The sequence below is a fragment of the Peromyscus californicus genome, unplaced genomic scaffold, assembly GCF_007827085.1.
Source record: "Peromyscus californicus insignis strain IS unplaced genomic scaffold, ASM782708v3 Scaffold_21__1_contigs__length_65335640, whole genome shotgun sequence".
In the NCBI taxonomy this organism is placed as follows: domain Eukaryota; kingdom Metazoa; phylum Chordata; class Mammalia; order Rodentia; family Cricetidae; genus Peromyscus; species Peromyscus californicus.
Window position 1 is genome coordinate 7,674,756 of NW_026294514.1, and position 14,446 is coordinate 7,689,201.

Sequence of the window (14,446 nt, forward strand, 5' to 3'; positions counted from 1 at the left end):
TGAGCAGGAGCTCTCAGAGGCGAAGGGCCGCGGCAGGCAGGAAGGGGCCAGCAGAGGGAGCATGGGGTCCCTGTGGCATGAGGGAGCTTGTGTGGGGGTCCGAAGAGACGCCAGGGGCACCAGTCTAGAATGATGATTTTTAAAGATTTAGTCTTGTTTTTAATTATGTAGATGCATGGGCGCGGGGGAAGGTTGAAGTCCCATGAGTACGGGTGCCCGTAGAGTCCAGAAAAGAGCCTCTGATCCTCCGGAGTCAGAGTCGCAAGTGGTTGCAAGCACTCCACAGTGAGTGCTGGGAACAAAACTCGGGTCCTCTCGGTTCTTAAGAGCTGAGCCATCTTCCCAGGCCCAGGAAAATGGTTTTAAACTGAAGTCAGATCCCATGGGACCTCCTGGGCTCTAGTCAGTTGCCCAGATCAACTGAAGGAAGAAAGATTATTCCTAGTCCCAGTTTATCACAAAACTAGCTAGCGTGCTTGCATGGGGGGGAAACGCTAATTAAGTGGTAGGGATTGCAGAGTGAATCTAGAATGTATGGCTGTAATGCAAAAACACACAACCAACATTGTCACAACACATACGCAACAGATTGATTTAGAAACTACAGTTTTCACAAGCAATTAATGTCTAGTCAAAATTTGTATTTTTAAATTTAGAAATTATCATTCATGACTAATTTTTATATTGACTAAACTTACCAACTTGTTTGCTCTTATTGGAATAAACTTTTTAAAGTGCAGAGGTGCTTTAAATACAAAGCAATGAATCTTATTTGCTAATTTTGTTAAAGATTATTATATGCAATAGAAACTCATATTGAATAATCCTAAATCTTTCCACAGGAATTTTCCTCTAACAAAGAAGAAACATGACACAGCAATTATCTATACAATTATCTATACCTATTACCAACCAAAAAATTACTTGATGACTGATAACAAGCAACAAAACACGAAAATGCCCCCTTGAAGTCTGTTAGCCTGTGAATGTGTTCACACACTCAGAACTCCCGCCCAAACACAGACGACTTTAAAGAAAATAAAAATCTCTGAGTAAACCTAAAAATAAATGTAAAATTTAGTTCCAATAATTTTAATAAATTTTGTTTAAACAATAACTGGAAGAATTTGTACACATAACCATTTTAATTCTTTTTATAATTTCTGTTTGTACAGAGTTTTGAATGATTTCACATGTTTCCAAATTCAGTCAAATATCTAAAACTAAATATAAATGGTTCTAGTTTGGATTTGGGGAAGTCTAGAAAATGAAAAAAACAAAGAATCTCATAAAAGTTAAATGTTATAAGAACAGAAAGAGCATAAAATGGGGCGGTTATTAGTTACTTTATGTGACTTTAGGTAGAGTTAAAAAAAAACAGAAGCAACTAGCAAATTAACCAATGGAAAATGGAAAGATTTGATGCTGGGAGCGTTTCAGCTGACCATCACAGTCAGTGCATCACAAAACGCAGCCTTTTCAGAAACAGAAGAAAATGCTGCTGAAGGATTGAATATCTGCTGATTAGAGTGAGTGAGTGTACACGTGCATCTCAGGTTACCCTGACCAGTCCTGGCCAACGTCTGCCAGCTCGCTGATAATTGTAACATTGTTCTCACGACCACCTGGCACGGGGCTGCGTCATCACTCCGATACTTTCAGCATCCATGCCCCCTTGTGTCCCCTCACTCTGACCTAGTTTGGTCAGTGAGTTATTAGCTAAGGTGACAGCAATAGAAATGCATGTAGACAACAGGCGTGCGTGAGCGTCTGCCCTGCCAGGGGAACCTGCCCGGGGACCCGCTGGAGCTTGAGAGACAAATGGAGCAGAGTCAACTGCCCGAGAATATGTACACCAGTCAGCTCAACGGAGAGCCGGCTGAGCAAACTGCATGGATTGTAACAGGTGGCCCAATAGTGACCACACAGAGGCCAGAAGGGACATCCAGGAGAGGCTGACGGCAAGCTCGTGAATGAGACATCTGACACATCCTGGGGGTTGGAAGCCTCTGTCTTAACTTTCAGCGGGACCTGCTTCCCTGCGCTCTTGTGACAGTTCTGCTCACAGAGACCCAGACTTGTCAGCGGTACCTTCATCTCCATGAGCTCGGCTGTGTTCGGAGGCGTGCTCAGAGCCTTTTCAGCGATCTTCTCAAACTCGTCACATAATCTGAAACAGCAGACAAAATCAGTCTTACAGATTTGTGATTTAATTTCACTCCAACACATATCTATTATTTAATGCTCTGTTGCATGAAAAACAGGTTGTGATTTATCTATATGACATCTAATGAATTAAATACAAATTCGTGTTCACTTACTTATTTGCTCAATATAAATTTAATGACCACCTGTCATATTCCAAGCTACAGTATTAAATGACAGAGACATAAAAATGAATACAATTTTATAATGACCCTCACACTGTTCACAGTCTGATGCCTGAGACAGTTCCTTCAAGGAGCAGTTCCCATGCTCAGCCCACTGAGATGGTAAAAAGGGGGGGAGTAATTAACTCTACTTATAGGGAATAATTTAAAAAAAAAGGCCCCTGTTGCCTAGAAATGACTGGCATACTCCAATATTTCCTACTGGATGATAAAAATAATGAACAAACTTGGAACTGGAAAGAAAGAAAAAGGTTCAGAGGTAAGGGACTCCAGGGGGAAAAAAAATCTTCACAAAAACTGGCTGTGGAGGGAAGAAAGAGCCTGTGGACCACCCTGAGCTGAAGGTGGGATGGATGTTTGCAAACCTCAGTGGCAGAATCAACAGACGGACCGGTGTGTCCCATCCACTAAGGGATACAGATAGGAGGCCGTGGGGAGGAACTGGTAGACAGAGAGAGGTGTAACACTGCTGTAGAGACCTCTGTGGTGCAGCTGAGTGATCCCCATCAAGACACCTGCAACAGTTCTGTTGCGCCCTCTGCAGCCCAGTGAGTCTGACGTCATTAAAAATAGCGGGGGAAGAAGGGAGAGCTGCCATGAGCTCAGAGGGTCGTGAGGAGGGAACAGCAACAGAATTAAAGCAAATGCTTCACCCAGCACAAAATCCTCGACATTTCCACCCTTCCTCGGTACTTCAGAGGGACCAGAGCTTTAAGCTGAAAATGCAGCATGGTTCCTGGAGATGCCTCACAAACCCCACCTCTTCTACCGGTGCCTCCCTCTGCAGCCCCGCCCTCACCTCCTCACCCTCACCTCCTCACCCTTGTCTACAGAAGCAAGGCAGCTAACTGGCTTTTTCCTGGTGGATATGCAACACCAATGACCTGCTTGCTGTCTGTTACAGACTCCCTTTCTACCTGGGATCCTTCACCCACGCCACTCTCCTGGCAGACTCATCCTTAAAATGGGAATTCCTACTCCACTTTGTATATATATATATACATATACAAATAAAAACATATATATATATGTTTTTATTTTTTTAAAAAAAGATTTTCTTTCCTTTTACCAACCTATTCCCCCTCCCTCCTCTTCTCCCGCTCCCCCCCCCACCTACCCCCATCCTACCCCCATCCCCTCCTCATAGAGAGTAAGGCCTTCCGTGGGGAGTCAACACAGGCTGTTACACCCTGTTGATATCGACCTAGCCCCTCCCTCCTGCATCAAGCCTGAGTAAGGCATTGCACCATAGGGAATGGGGTCTAAAAAGCCAGGTCGTGTACCCAGGGTAAGTCCTGGTCCCATTGCCAGGGGACCTACAAATACATCAAGGTATCCCCCACATTCAAAGGGCTTAGTTCAGTCCCATGCAGGCTCCCCAGCTGTCAGTCAGGAGTCCATTAGCTTGGTCCAAAAGCTGTTTCTGTGGCTGTTCCCATCATGATTCTGATCCTCCTTGCTCTTATGATCCTTCCTCCCTCTCTTCAACATCTTTGCAGCCCTCCCTCGCTGCCCCCTCTCCTCCCAGCACCACACTGAGAAAGCACTTTGTATTGTCCTCCTGCTCCGCTTTCCAGCCGAGTGTGGTACTTCTTACACCCTGTCGCAATGTACTTGGTTCCATTTCTGCACTGTAACTTCTCTCGGCGTATTTCATTCATAACTTAACCCTACTCTCATGTGTAGCACGGCTTAGGTAAACGAAGCTTCCTTCAGACTTCTACACAATTGCTAATGATCTTGTTTTTCTCTGATATCAGAGTTGTGAGAAATGTTCTGTGAGGCAGGTGGGGTGACTCACATCTCCAATCCTGCTAGGATAGTGAGAGCTGAGTATTTGGGAGTACCATGGTTTGCAGGCCAGCGCAGGGACTTAGTGAGATCCTGCCCTCAAAAGCATTACACGGAAAATCCTGGTTATTTCTGCTTTCCACCTCGTAACGTGTTAGAAGCGAGGTTCCCTGTTTGAGGAGCAGTTACACTAGTTGTGTTTCTTGTCTTCGATAAGGGGGCACTCAGATTTACACTCACTGGTGCTCTCTGAGTTTAGACTAGCCAGCTTTCCTACCCCCACACCCTGTCTAGCCAACAAAAAACTGTCCAGTTAAGATAACAGCTCGTCAAAGCCTTGAAGAATAATGATAATTTGACCAAGTTCTAAATCTGACAAGTCCTTAAAATCCACCCATAGCTCCTAAGTAAATAAATCTACTTTGAAAACTAATTTATATGTTGATTACATACATTTTGAAATATGAAATCAATGTCCACCTGACTTGTGCAAAAGAATGAAAACATGTTTTAATGCTACAATTAATGGACAATTGGGAAGGCACATTTGTGAGAGGAATCATAATGACAATCACATCACAAAATGTCACTCCATGTAGAAGTAAGTTTAGCATAGTCCTTTCTTCTGAATCCCTCGTGACACTGTTCTAGTCCACTGCTGTAGCTGAGTGACACAGTGAAATGACCCGCTCCTAAAACACACACACAAGTAGTGGCACTCCCTCCATACCTTGTGTTCACTTCCTGGTGATCACGGAACATCTTAGCTATCAGTCTGCCACAGATGACATCAGCTCGCTTCACTAAAGCTCGGATCAGTTCCTCACAATGCATTTCGAACATTCCCAAACGAACCGTCTGCAGGGTGATAAAGACTTAATAGACATGAACAGGAACAAGAATAAGTAAGAGAGTCTCTTAATTCTCCCATTCTCTGGATACCAGTTTGTGTGTGCCATCTAGCGAGGTTAAGTTTTGAGTTTTTGGGGTTTGGTTTTTGTTTTTGTTTTGTTTTGTTTTTAGTTGTTCAGCCAGGCATGCTGGTTCAGGTCTATAATCCCATGCGCTTGGGAGGCAGAATTGGGACTGAGTGAGGCCAGCCTGGGCTACATAGTGAGTTCCAGGCCAACCTAGGCTAAACGCAGGATCCTGTCTCAAAAACAAACAACAGAAGACAACCACAAATTCCCATGTGGAGACAGGGGAGTTTCTGTTACCTATTCCCTGCTCTTTGTACTTTACTCACAAATATCTTGTGAGTAAATAAGCTTGAAGTTGGTTATCTTGGAATCCAGAAGAAGAAGAATAGATTTTAAAAGTTTAGGAAATTAGGCTACTGCCAAATCAATAAAAATGGACTTCATTTATTTTCCTTTTGTTTTGTTTCCTTTTGTTTGTTTTTAGACATTGTCTTACTTTATGGTCCAGACTGGCTGACCGTGAACTTGTGGTCCTCCTGCCTCTTGAGTGCTAGCATTACAGGTGTATATCATCACATTCAGCAGTAAGATGGGTTTCAACTATTTTATCTGTTCTGTGTTTAAATATAATACATGGGCATGGTAGAGAATTTGAAAAAAAAAATGTTTTTGATAACAAGGCTAAGAGAGGATGTTTAAGTTCCTAGTATCCTCAGGGATGGAAGTAAGCACATTTTGGTGTCATCGCTGTGGTTTCCAAATGATTTGTTAACATGCAGTTTAAAAGTCAGGTTCTTGGAACCGGGAGGAGGGGCAGTACATGACATAGGTCAGCAAGCAGTGCTGGCATCTCGGGCACTGGAGCACAAGATCTGTGTGTGTCCTGGCTGTTCTACACTGAGGCTTGCACCACACCTGGCACATGCCGCCTGTTCTGCCAGTCTGTTCCTGTTGACAGCGCTCGGAATTTTTCCCTGTGGGTTTTAACCTTAGACGTTGATACAACTGAGAAAAGATCATGCGATTCAGTTAGGAGCCATAGAGGAAAGGGCCACTTACCTTTCGAGACGTATACTGTATGTCTTCTATTAGTTTCTGGTATTTGCGAATTTCCTCTATTAGTTTCTCATAACTCTGATTTTGTAGCAGGAACTCATCAACATCACGCTCGGCTTTCCTGGTAATCAAGAACTGATACTTGTCGTAGAGTTTGAGGTGCTCGATGGGCGCCACACTCTCTCTTATTACGACCTCCTTAATCTTTTCTTTATGAGCGTCTATAATTTCACTCAGAATTATGGGCTTCAAGGTTGTTGGCCTAGATTTACTTTCCTAACCAAAGGAGGAAAACAATGTTACTTTAAGTACCTTTAGTTAAACCAGCCCCATTATACTATCTCTGTAAAAGTGTCAATCTTATTATATTGTCTTTTTTATTCATAAGGGTCTGTGATTTACTAGTCTCTAATCAATAGAAATATATTCAATCTAACTCAAAGAGTGTTGTAAAATGGAGATTTTGTGTAATTTTCATTGTCCTTAAAGGCTAGCTGTTTGTGTTCTCTTTTCAGTATAGTTGGGAGAATGGTTGTTGGAAAATACATGGGAAATAAGACCTAGGGCACAAAAGCACAAAGCCCACAGGTAGTTGTGCTAGAGTTCTAAGGCTGGCCTTGGCCTGCACGCTTAAAAAGAAAACGCTCAAAGAGTCACACTGTCACACTCCACAATCATAGAACCTATCCACAAGGTGGAGAGAAAGATTGCCATTCACTAGTGACCTTTAATGTTGATCTTTGATTGCCAAATTCCTATTCTGCTACCACAGTTAGGGTGAGAGTGAGCAAGAAGGTGTGAAACAACAATTTTAAACGAGCAGATAAATCTCAAAAGCTTGACTCCTTCCCCTTGCAAATCAGAGAAGACTGTTGACGTAGTTTATAATCTGCACAGTCGCTCTTAGAAACATCTGTACTCTGACATCTAGAAGAAGAGATTTTTAAACTTGCAGTGAACAGAAACCACAGTCTGTGGTGAGTATTCTATGACATTGAAATTGATCACACTGATTTAGTAATCCGGTGAGTATTTGTCTGCTATACCCCCTAATGGGCACTTCAGAAGATGATCTGTCTTAAAGCTAGATTGCTCACAGGGACACGACCAAATGCTGCTGCCTCCACAGGTCCCTCATTCCTGGACTCAACTGACACTCAGTGTTGTCTCTTCTACAAAATAGCTTTTAGAATAATGCAGTCCATACAACAGGCTGTGTGTTATGTGGATTTATGGGTTCTCGTGTAAAGGTCATTAAGACTCATCATAAAATGCTTCTTACATTTTTAGCAGCTTATCTAATTTCTAAAATACAGCTATCTTTCTAGACATAATTGGATTCTCAGACTTGAGAAGTACCTTAGAAAGTTTCTAATATTAAATTTAATTAGTGCCCATTGAGAGTTAAGAAAAATGATATTTTGTGCAATACCTCGGGTATTCAAAGAATATCAAACAGATCATGAGACAGTTATGAGTCTGGGCTCAGGGTACATTAGCCCTTACCAGATTTGCTTTCCATGGGAAATAAAGGTGTATTTTAATCTGGTTTCCATTCCTATCAAATATAATAATGAAGATCACTATGAATCTGCTTCTGCATTTACTGCTGAAGGTCACTGAGACTCTCTATGTAATTATTTTTTATTTCAAAGTACTTTTATAATTTATTTTCAAATCTGACTGGTCCTCAAATTACCTATAGCTATCTAGGGATGGTCATTATGATGAACCCCAGAATTTTTATTTTTAAAATGTGACCAAGTAAGGTTGACAAAACCATTACTCCACATACAATGCCCCACGCAAGTCCTATTTCTTAAAATCTGATGTCAGAGCAAATATCATTCTCTTCTTGAAAAGTCTAAATTATTATGCATTTTTCATACTAATTTAAACTCATCATATATCCTCTTTACTCAGTTGGGTCTAAGTGGCTGCGGGACTGGCGGGTGAGAGAGATTTGTCCTGACCGTGGGCCAGACAGGACTGGAGAAAACTCCAGCTACAGAGTCATGTTTTATAATCATAAAGTCATAGCAACAGAATTCATTTGGATAATTATAATCAGTACTTAGAGCTTGATAATTCTTATCTTATTAACTTGCTTATATCAATGCATTTCATAAGCTTCCTTGACATTTTCCATTTTCGAAAAAACGGTAAAGTATTAGAAATGAATGTGATAAATGAGTTGGGGTTGTGCAAAGGTAAAGCAAACAGTGGATTTGGACAGACTTCAAAATGCAGCAATATGAAGAACTGATAAGCAGAAAACAACTATTTCGGAATACATAAATATGTTGGATAATTATTAAATTTACCTCTTCCAATGCACGGCGGAGGGATCAAAGGATAAAGGAAGAGTCTATGGGGCCAAGATGGGAGAAATTCAGTTTAGAGATGTCACAAGTGTGCAGCTGCCTGCAAACGTCACTCATCTCTGTGGTTAAGCTCGGCTCCAACTCCCCAGCAAGGAGGGAGTAGGGGGCAAGGTCTGACACCAGAAGATAAAGCCTCAGAGCAGAGCAAAGTAGGACACAGTAATTCACACCCGCTCATATAGTTAATAAAATGAAGGCTCTTGGGAGACAGACCTTGACGAAGCTAAACGGAGGTAGAATCCTTGAAGAGAGTGGAGGAGTGAGGAATAAGTCAGTTCTTTGCCTGTGAGAGCAAAACAGTTGTCTTAACAGTCCATGACCAGAATTCTAGTCTCCAACTTGGATAAGCACATAGCCAGTGAGTTCAAAACATCATAAAGTCAAAAATAATCCAGTCAAAGCTGAGCCTTCCAGAGCTTTCAAAGGATTACAGAAGTCCTAAGAAGCCGATGCAAACAACAGCCACAAAGACCTCCCGAGTAAAGTTCTTATGTTTGCTCCATAGTCACAGAGGGAAAGAACGCGGAGGAATTAGCCACCATGGGCAGGATTTCACCACCAGCAGAATCACTCAGGCCAAGGACACAGACGGTAGAATTTTTTTTTTTTTTACATTTTATAAAATCTTTATTGATAAATAGCACGCATAGTATACAATTTGCCTGTTTGCACAATTTGATAGACTTTAGTCCAGCATCCTCATAGACTCATGACACCATCACAACTTTCTATTTTAGAACATCAAGCAAAACTTTTAATCACAAATAGTAAACAAAATATTCCATGATAAAACCAGATTTAAACAACACCTATCCACAAATCCAGCCCTATAGAAAACACTAGAAGGAAAAATCCAACCTAAGGAAGTTAAACACACCCATGAAGAGATGGTGGAATTCTTAAATTCAGGATGAAGAAGAATTAGTATGTATAAAGACAAAAATATCTTAATAAGTAGAAAGGACCATAAAAATGTCTAAATCTGTTTGTACAAAGAATTAATATAATTTCTAGAAAATGAAATAATAAATAGGAACTCCTTGAAGGGGACATTGTCCTCCCAATGCATAATTTCTTTTTTTTTAATTCTTTCCCCCCTTTTATTAAACATAGATGCTTTTCTCATGCAATATAATTTGAATACAGTTTTCCCTGCCTTTACCCCCCACCCTCTGTCCTCCCTACCTCTCTCCCACTCGGATCCACTCCCTTTCTGTCTTTCATTAGAAAAGAACAGCCAGTGCATACTTTCATAATCAAAATGTCAAGTAATCTAACCCTGTCCTGGCTAGGATTTCTATTGCTGTGATGAAACACCATGACCAAAAGAAACTTGGGGATGAAAGGCTTTCTTTTGCTTACACTTCCACAGCACTGTCTATTACCAAAGGTAGTCAGGGCAGAAACTCAAGCAGGAAAGGATCTGGAGGCAGGAGCTGATGCAGAGGCCATGAAGGGGTGTTGCTTACTGACTTGTTCCTATGGCTTGCTCAGCCTGCTTTCTTATAGAACCCAGGACCACCTGCCCAGGGGTGCCACCATCAATCCCTAGTCAAGAAAATGCCCTACAGACTGATTTTATGGAGGCATTTTCTCAGTTGGGGCTCACTCCTCTCAGAGGACTCTAGCTTGTGTCAAGTTGATATGAAATTAGCTAGCGCAAAATCAAATCATGAGTTACATATGTCTCTATTTAGGTAAGCATATGCAGCATATAAAAAGAAATCATTTAGGAATATACAAAAAACTAGTAACACAACCCCCCGCCCCCCGGCCTCTCTCCTTTCTCTCTTTTCTCTCTCTTTTATAAATTAAAAATAGTCACTCTAACCAAGGTTGGATAAAGCACAGGGACAAATAGCCAAATGAATGGAAACACATGAACTGTGAACCAATGGCTGAGGGGTCCCCAACTGGATCAGGCCCTCTGAATGAGTGAGACAGTTGATTGGCTTGATCTGTTTGGGAGGCATCCAGGCAGTGGGACCGGGTCCTGTGCTCATTGCATGAGTTGGCTGTTTGAAACCTGGGACCTATGCAGGGTCACTTGGCTCGGCCTGGGAGGAGGGGACTGGACCTGCCTGGACTGAGTCTACCAGGTTGATCTCAGTCCGCGGGGGAGGCTTTGCCCTGGAGGAGGTGGGAATAGGGGGTGGGCTGGGGGGAAGGTGAGGGGGGCGGGAGGGGGAGAACAAGGGAATCCGTGGCTGATATGTAGAACTGAACTGTATTGCAAAATAAAATAAATAAATATAAATAAATAAATAATAAAATAAAATTTTCATGCCAAAAAAAAAAAAAAATAGTCACTCTAAAACTCAGGCTGGTGACGCTTCTCCTGGAAGCTAAGTTGAGAACGGGAGTACTGTAGTAAGGTGTGTTGGGGGAGAGCCTTCAGGGCAGTGATATTCCATTCTTTGGATGGGCTGCAACTATGCAGATGCTAACTCTGAGGCCACTGGAGCTTTTAAGACTAGTACCCTGTCTGTACTTTTTGTATATGTGAAATATGTGTAAGCTACTTCACAAGTAAAAAAGGAAAAGGAAAGCTACTGATTGGAGCTAGGAAACCTGAAAACTTTGCAAGTTAAAAACTTGTTGGGCACTCCTGTGTGGTGGATCAAACGGCAGTGGCCACCAAGGAAATGTGGAGGCGGGAGCTGTGAGGACAGAGGCAGGAGCTTGTTACTGATAGAAAACGCTATCTAGGAGAAGGGTCGCCAATCCTGGGATAGTTTTACAGAGTTGGGGTTGTGTTGACATCATTGAATGAGTACTTCAGCAAACAGCATGAGACATACAGCCAGCATTCATTGGCTATTCAAACCCCATCACGGCTTGACTTCTTGCCACTCAGAAAGTTTTCTGCTACATCCAGTGGAGGATTAGGCTAGGAACATGTGTATATTTCATAGAAGAAGCTAGTGGGAGATGATATTTTTTAACAAAGATTTCTACTTTTCAGTGTTATATGTGTGAGTGTTTTGCCTGCATGTATGCCCTTGCCCCATGTGCATGCAGAGCCAGAGGACAAAAGAGGGTATGGGGGGCCAGGCTGGTGGCACATACCTTTAATCCCTGCACTTGGGAGGCAGAGCCAGGCAGATCTCTGTGAGTTCGAGGCCAGCCTGGTCTACAAAGTGAGTTCCAGGACAGGCACCAAAACCACACAGAGAAACCCTGTCTCGGAAAAAAAAAAAAAAAAAAAGAAAGAGGATATGGGATCCCCTGGAATTGGAGTTAGAGATGATTGTAAGCAACCATGTAGGTGCTGGGAATCTACCCCTGGTCCTCTGGAAGCCTGTGTTCTAACTGCTGAGTCATCTCTCCAGCCTTCAAGCTTTGTTATAAGCTGGTATTATCAGTTTTCACACTCTCTGAAGTGGAGGGTCTCTGTCAAATCTTAGGCCTTAGGTGAATGGCATCATGCAAATTCAAGCAATCAGAATGTCCTTATTACTTACCCACTTGGAATACAATTTTGTCTCGACTCTTGGCACAAAGCTGACAGCCTTAATCATGACTTCATAAACGTTTACAAGGATATCTATGTAGTCACTAAACTCAGGTTCAAACTTAATGCTGTTATTGTCAAGAATCAGCCTCATGATGAAACCTGGATGTTCAAAAGCTCTAATAGATTCCTATAAAAAAATAAATAAAATAACTATAGGTATACATGGAGATATAGAGATCAATTGTTAAGGATGAAAAAGTAGGCTAGCCCCAATTAAATACATAGAACACACTTCCTCTTGTGCCTGAGACATTTAAGCCAGAGATCCTACTGGAAAGATAGTGGGAGTGACTGCCATCCTGACGGGTTGGAACTGAGTGTCTCGTTGGACCTAGAGGTTATTAGAGAAGAAACACATTCTGATTCCAAGGCCTTGTTGACACTGTACAAAACAGTCTCCTTCCAGACAAAAGAGGGACTCCTTCCTCATGCAAGCTCTACCCAAGCCTTCAGGACTCAATCTTCCCCCAAGGATTTACCCAAATCCTCACCATTGTGATGAAAATCTCATCCAAACTACACAAGTTGACCTAACCTTTCAGCAGTTAAGTGTAATGGGTCTGAAGACACACTTTCTGCTGTCTCCTTGGGAAAGCTATCTTGCCATTTTCCTCTTTGAAGGAACTGAAAACCTGTTATCAAAGGCACAGCTGCCTAGCCGAGGGGTACTCACAGGGGGTTGGGCGATGAGGTCTGTGAAGTCTTGCATGGAGGCCAGAGTGAGGTCCTGCAGCTGTAAGGTCATGAGCGTGGCAGCACAGTTGAAGAAAGAGTCCAGTTTGGCGCTGCTGTCTCCAGTGGGCAGCTGCTTTTTTTTATTGCCTTGGTAATAAATATTCTGCACTTCCGGAAACCACCTTGAAAGAACAAAAGACATTTAGAAGTCAATACTCTCAGTGAATTACTCCATTCGCATTAAGCATTAACAGTAAATTCTAGACATCCAAAGGTCTTCATAGAGTGGTGTATTGCTAAGTGACATTACCCACTCTCTGAGACCTAAGTGCTAGAGTATTTCACTTCTCCTAGGAAAAGAAATTTTAAATCATAACCAATTGAAAATGACTCAGTGATGTGGTGCTGTAAGACATAAATCTAACCCTGCAATTACGGTTCCTTGCAAGTTTTGAAGAAATATGAGAAATAACCTTATTGGACACTTCTCTTCAGGCTCTTAAAGGGTCTCTGTGGAATATCTGTTAGTTTAAAGCTGTGGAGTGAGTAATTGATCAAACAAGAATCTAGCTTATACCAAGTGAAAACCACACGCTATGCCAAGCTACTGCTTCACAATAGCTTAAAAACAAGGCACAAATCAAAACCAGCATGGATTTTATTTTCCCAATTTCCTTTAATGTGTAATACTGAAAGAATGACTGATTCAAAATGAAGTTTCAAATGTCCATGTGTCCTTGTAATAAAAGAATAATAGTGCAATTTCATATGTAGGTACCTCATGCTGAAAACCACTGAAGTTTTCGGCTTATAAAATCCCTGACAAGACTGCAAGATTAAGGAATGCTGTTGCTTTCTGTCTTAGGGGATAATGAACTCTTTAACAATAGTTGATAGGAGTGACCAGAGTGTTCTAACGGAAGAAGCCTAAGTTTTAAATACATTTTTTTTCCTTTTTAACTATACGTACCATGAGTGCACTTATGTCCTAGGAATAGTGTTATAGAAGTTATAGAAAGATATTACATCATCCTTTCTCTCATAATGATGGAAGTAGTGAGTTCATCATGGAAAACTAGCTAGGAAGTCAGAAGACAGAGAGACACTTTACCTTTAAATCTTGGAGGAAGGCTTTCTAGTGAAGATGGTAATTACAGAGTCCTAACAGAAGTAGCTGAAGTAGAAATAGGCTAAAAACCAAGAATTCATCACGTGTTTCCGTAGGCCCAGGGTAGAAGGAAGTATGTATGCTCAGAGGAGATGACACAGAGATGAGGGCCGTGCTGCAAGTTTTCAAATCTGATTAAGAACTTGTATTTATTATTTGTCAATGAATGGGAGATGCTAAAATGAAGGTTCACAGGGTAGTCTGAAGAGGGAAGTTTAAAAACACAAGGAATAGAGACGTCATTTCTATTTGGCAACGGTCTGTCTAAATGGCAGGTAATAGCCAGCTAGGAAGATAGCTTAAGCACGAGGACGTGAGTTCAATCCCCACAACTCACACTGAAAACACCAATAAAGTACTGTGCTTCAGATCCCAGTGCTGGGCAGGCAGAGACGGGAGGACCCTGAAGAGCTACTAAAATCAAACCCACAAGCCTCAGCCAATGAGAAAACCTGTCTCAAAAAACAAAGCATAAGACACCTAAGTACAACACCTGAGGGTGTCCTCTGGCCTTCACATGCATGTGTGTGTTCACCCCAACACAC

General features: G+C 41.9%; 1 protein-coding gene across 1 annotated transcript in view; it reads right to left on the bottom strand.

Moving 5' to 3' along the window:
- Window positions 1-14,446, bottom strand: part of Dnah7 (dynein axonemal heavy chain 7) — a 260,952-nt gene that overhangs the window by 204,069 nt on the left and 42,437 nt on the right. Inside the window, exons 11-15 of the mRNA XM_052749441.1 lie at window positions 12,732-12,915; window positions 12,006-12,185; window positions 6,161-6,433; window positions 4,912-5,039; window positions 2,092-2,170 (exon numbers count right to left, since the gene is read on the bottom strand). Coding sequence (XP_052605401.1) covers window positions 2,092-2,170; window positions 4,912-5,039; window positions 6,161-6,433; window positions 12,006-12,185; window positions 12,732-12,915 — 844 coding nt within the window. The remainder of the gene's footprint in view (window positions 1-2,091; window positions 2,171-4,911; window positions 5,040-6,160; window positions 6,434-12,005; window positions 12,186-12,731; window positions 12,916-14,446) is intronic.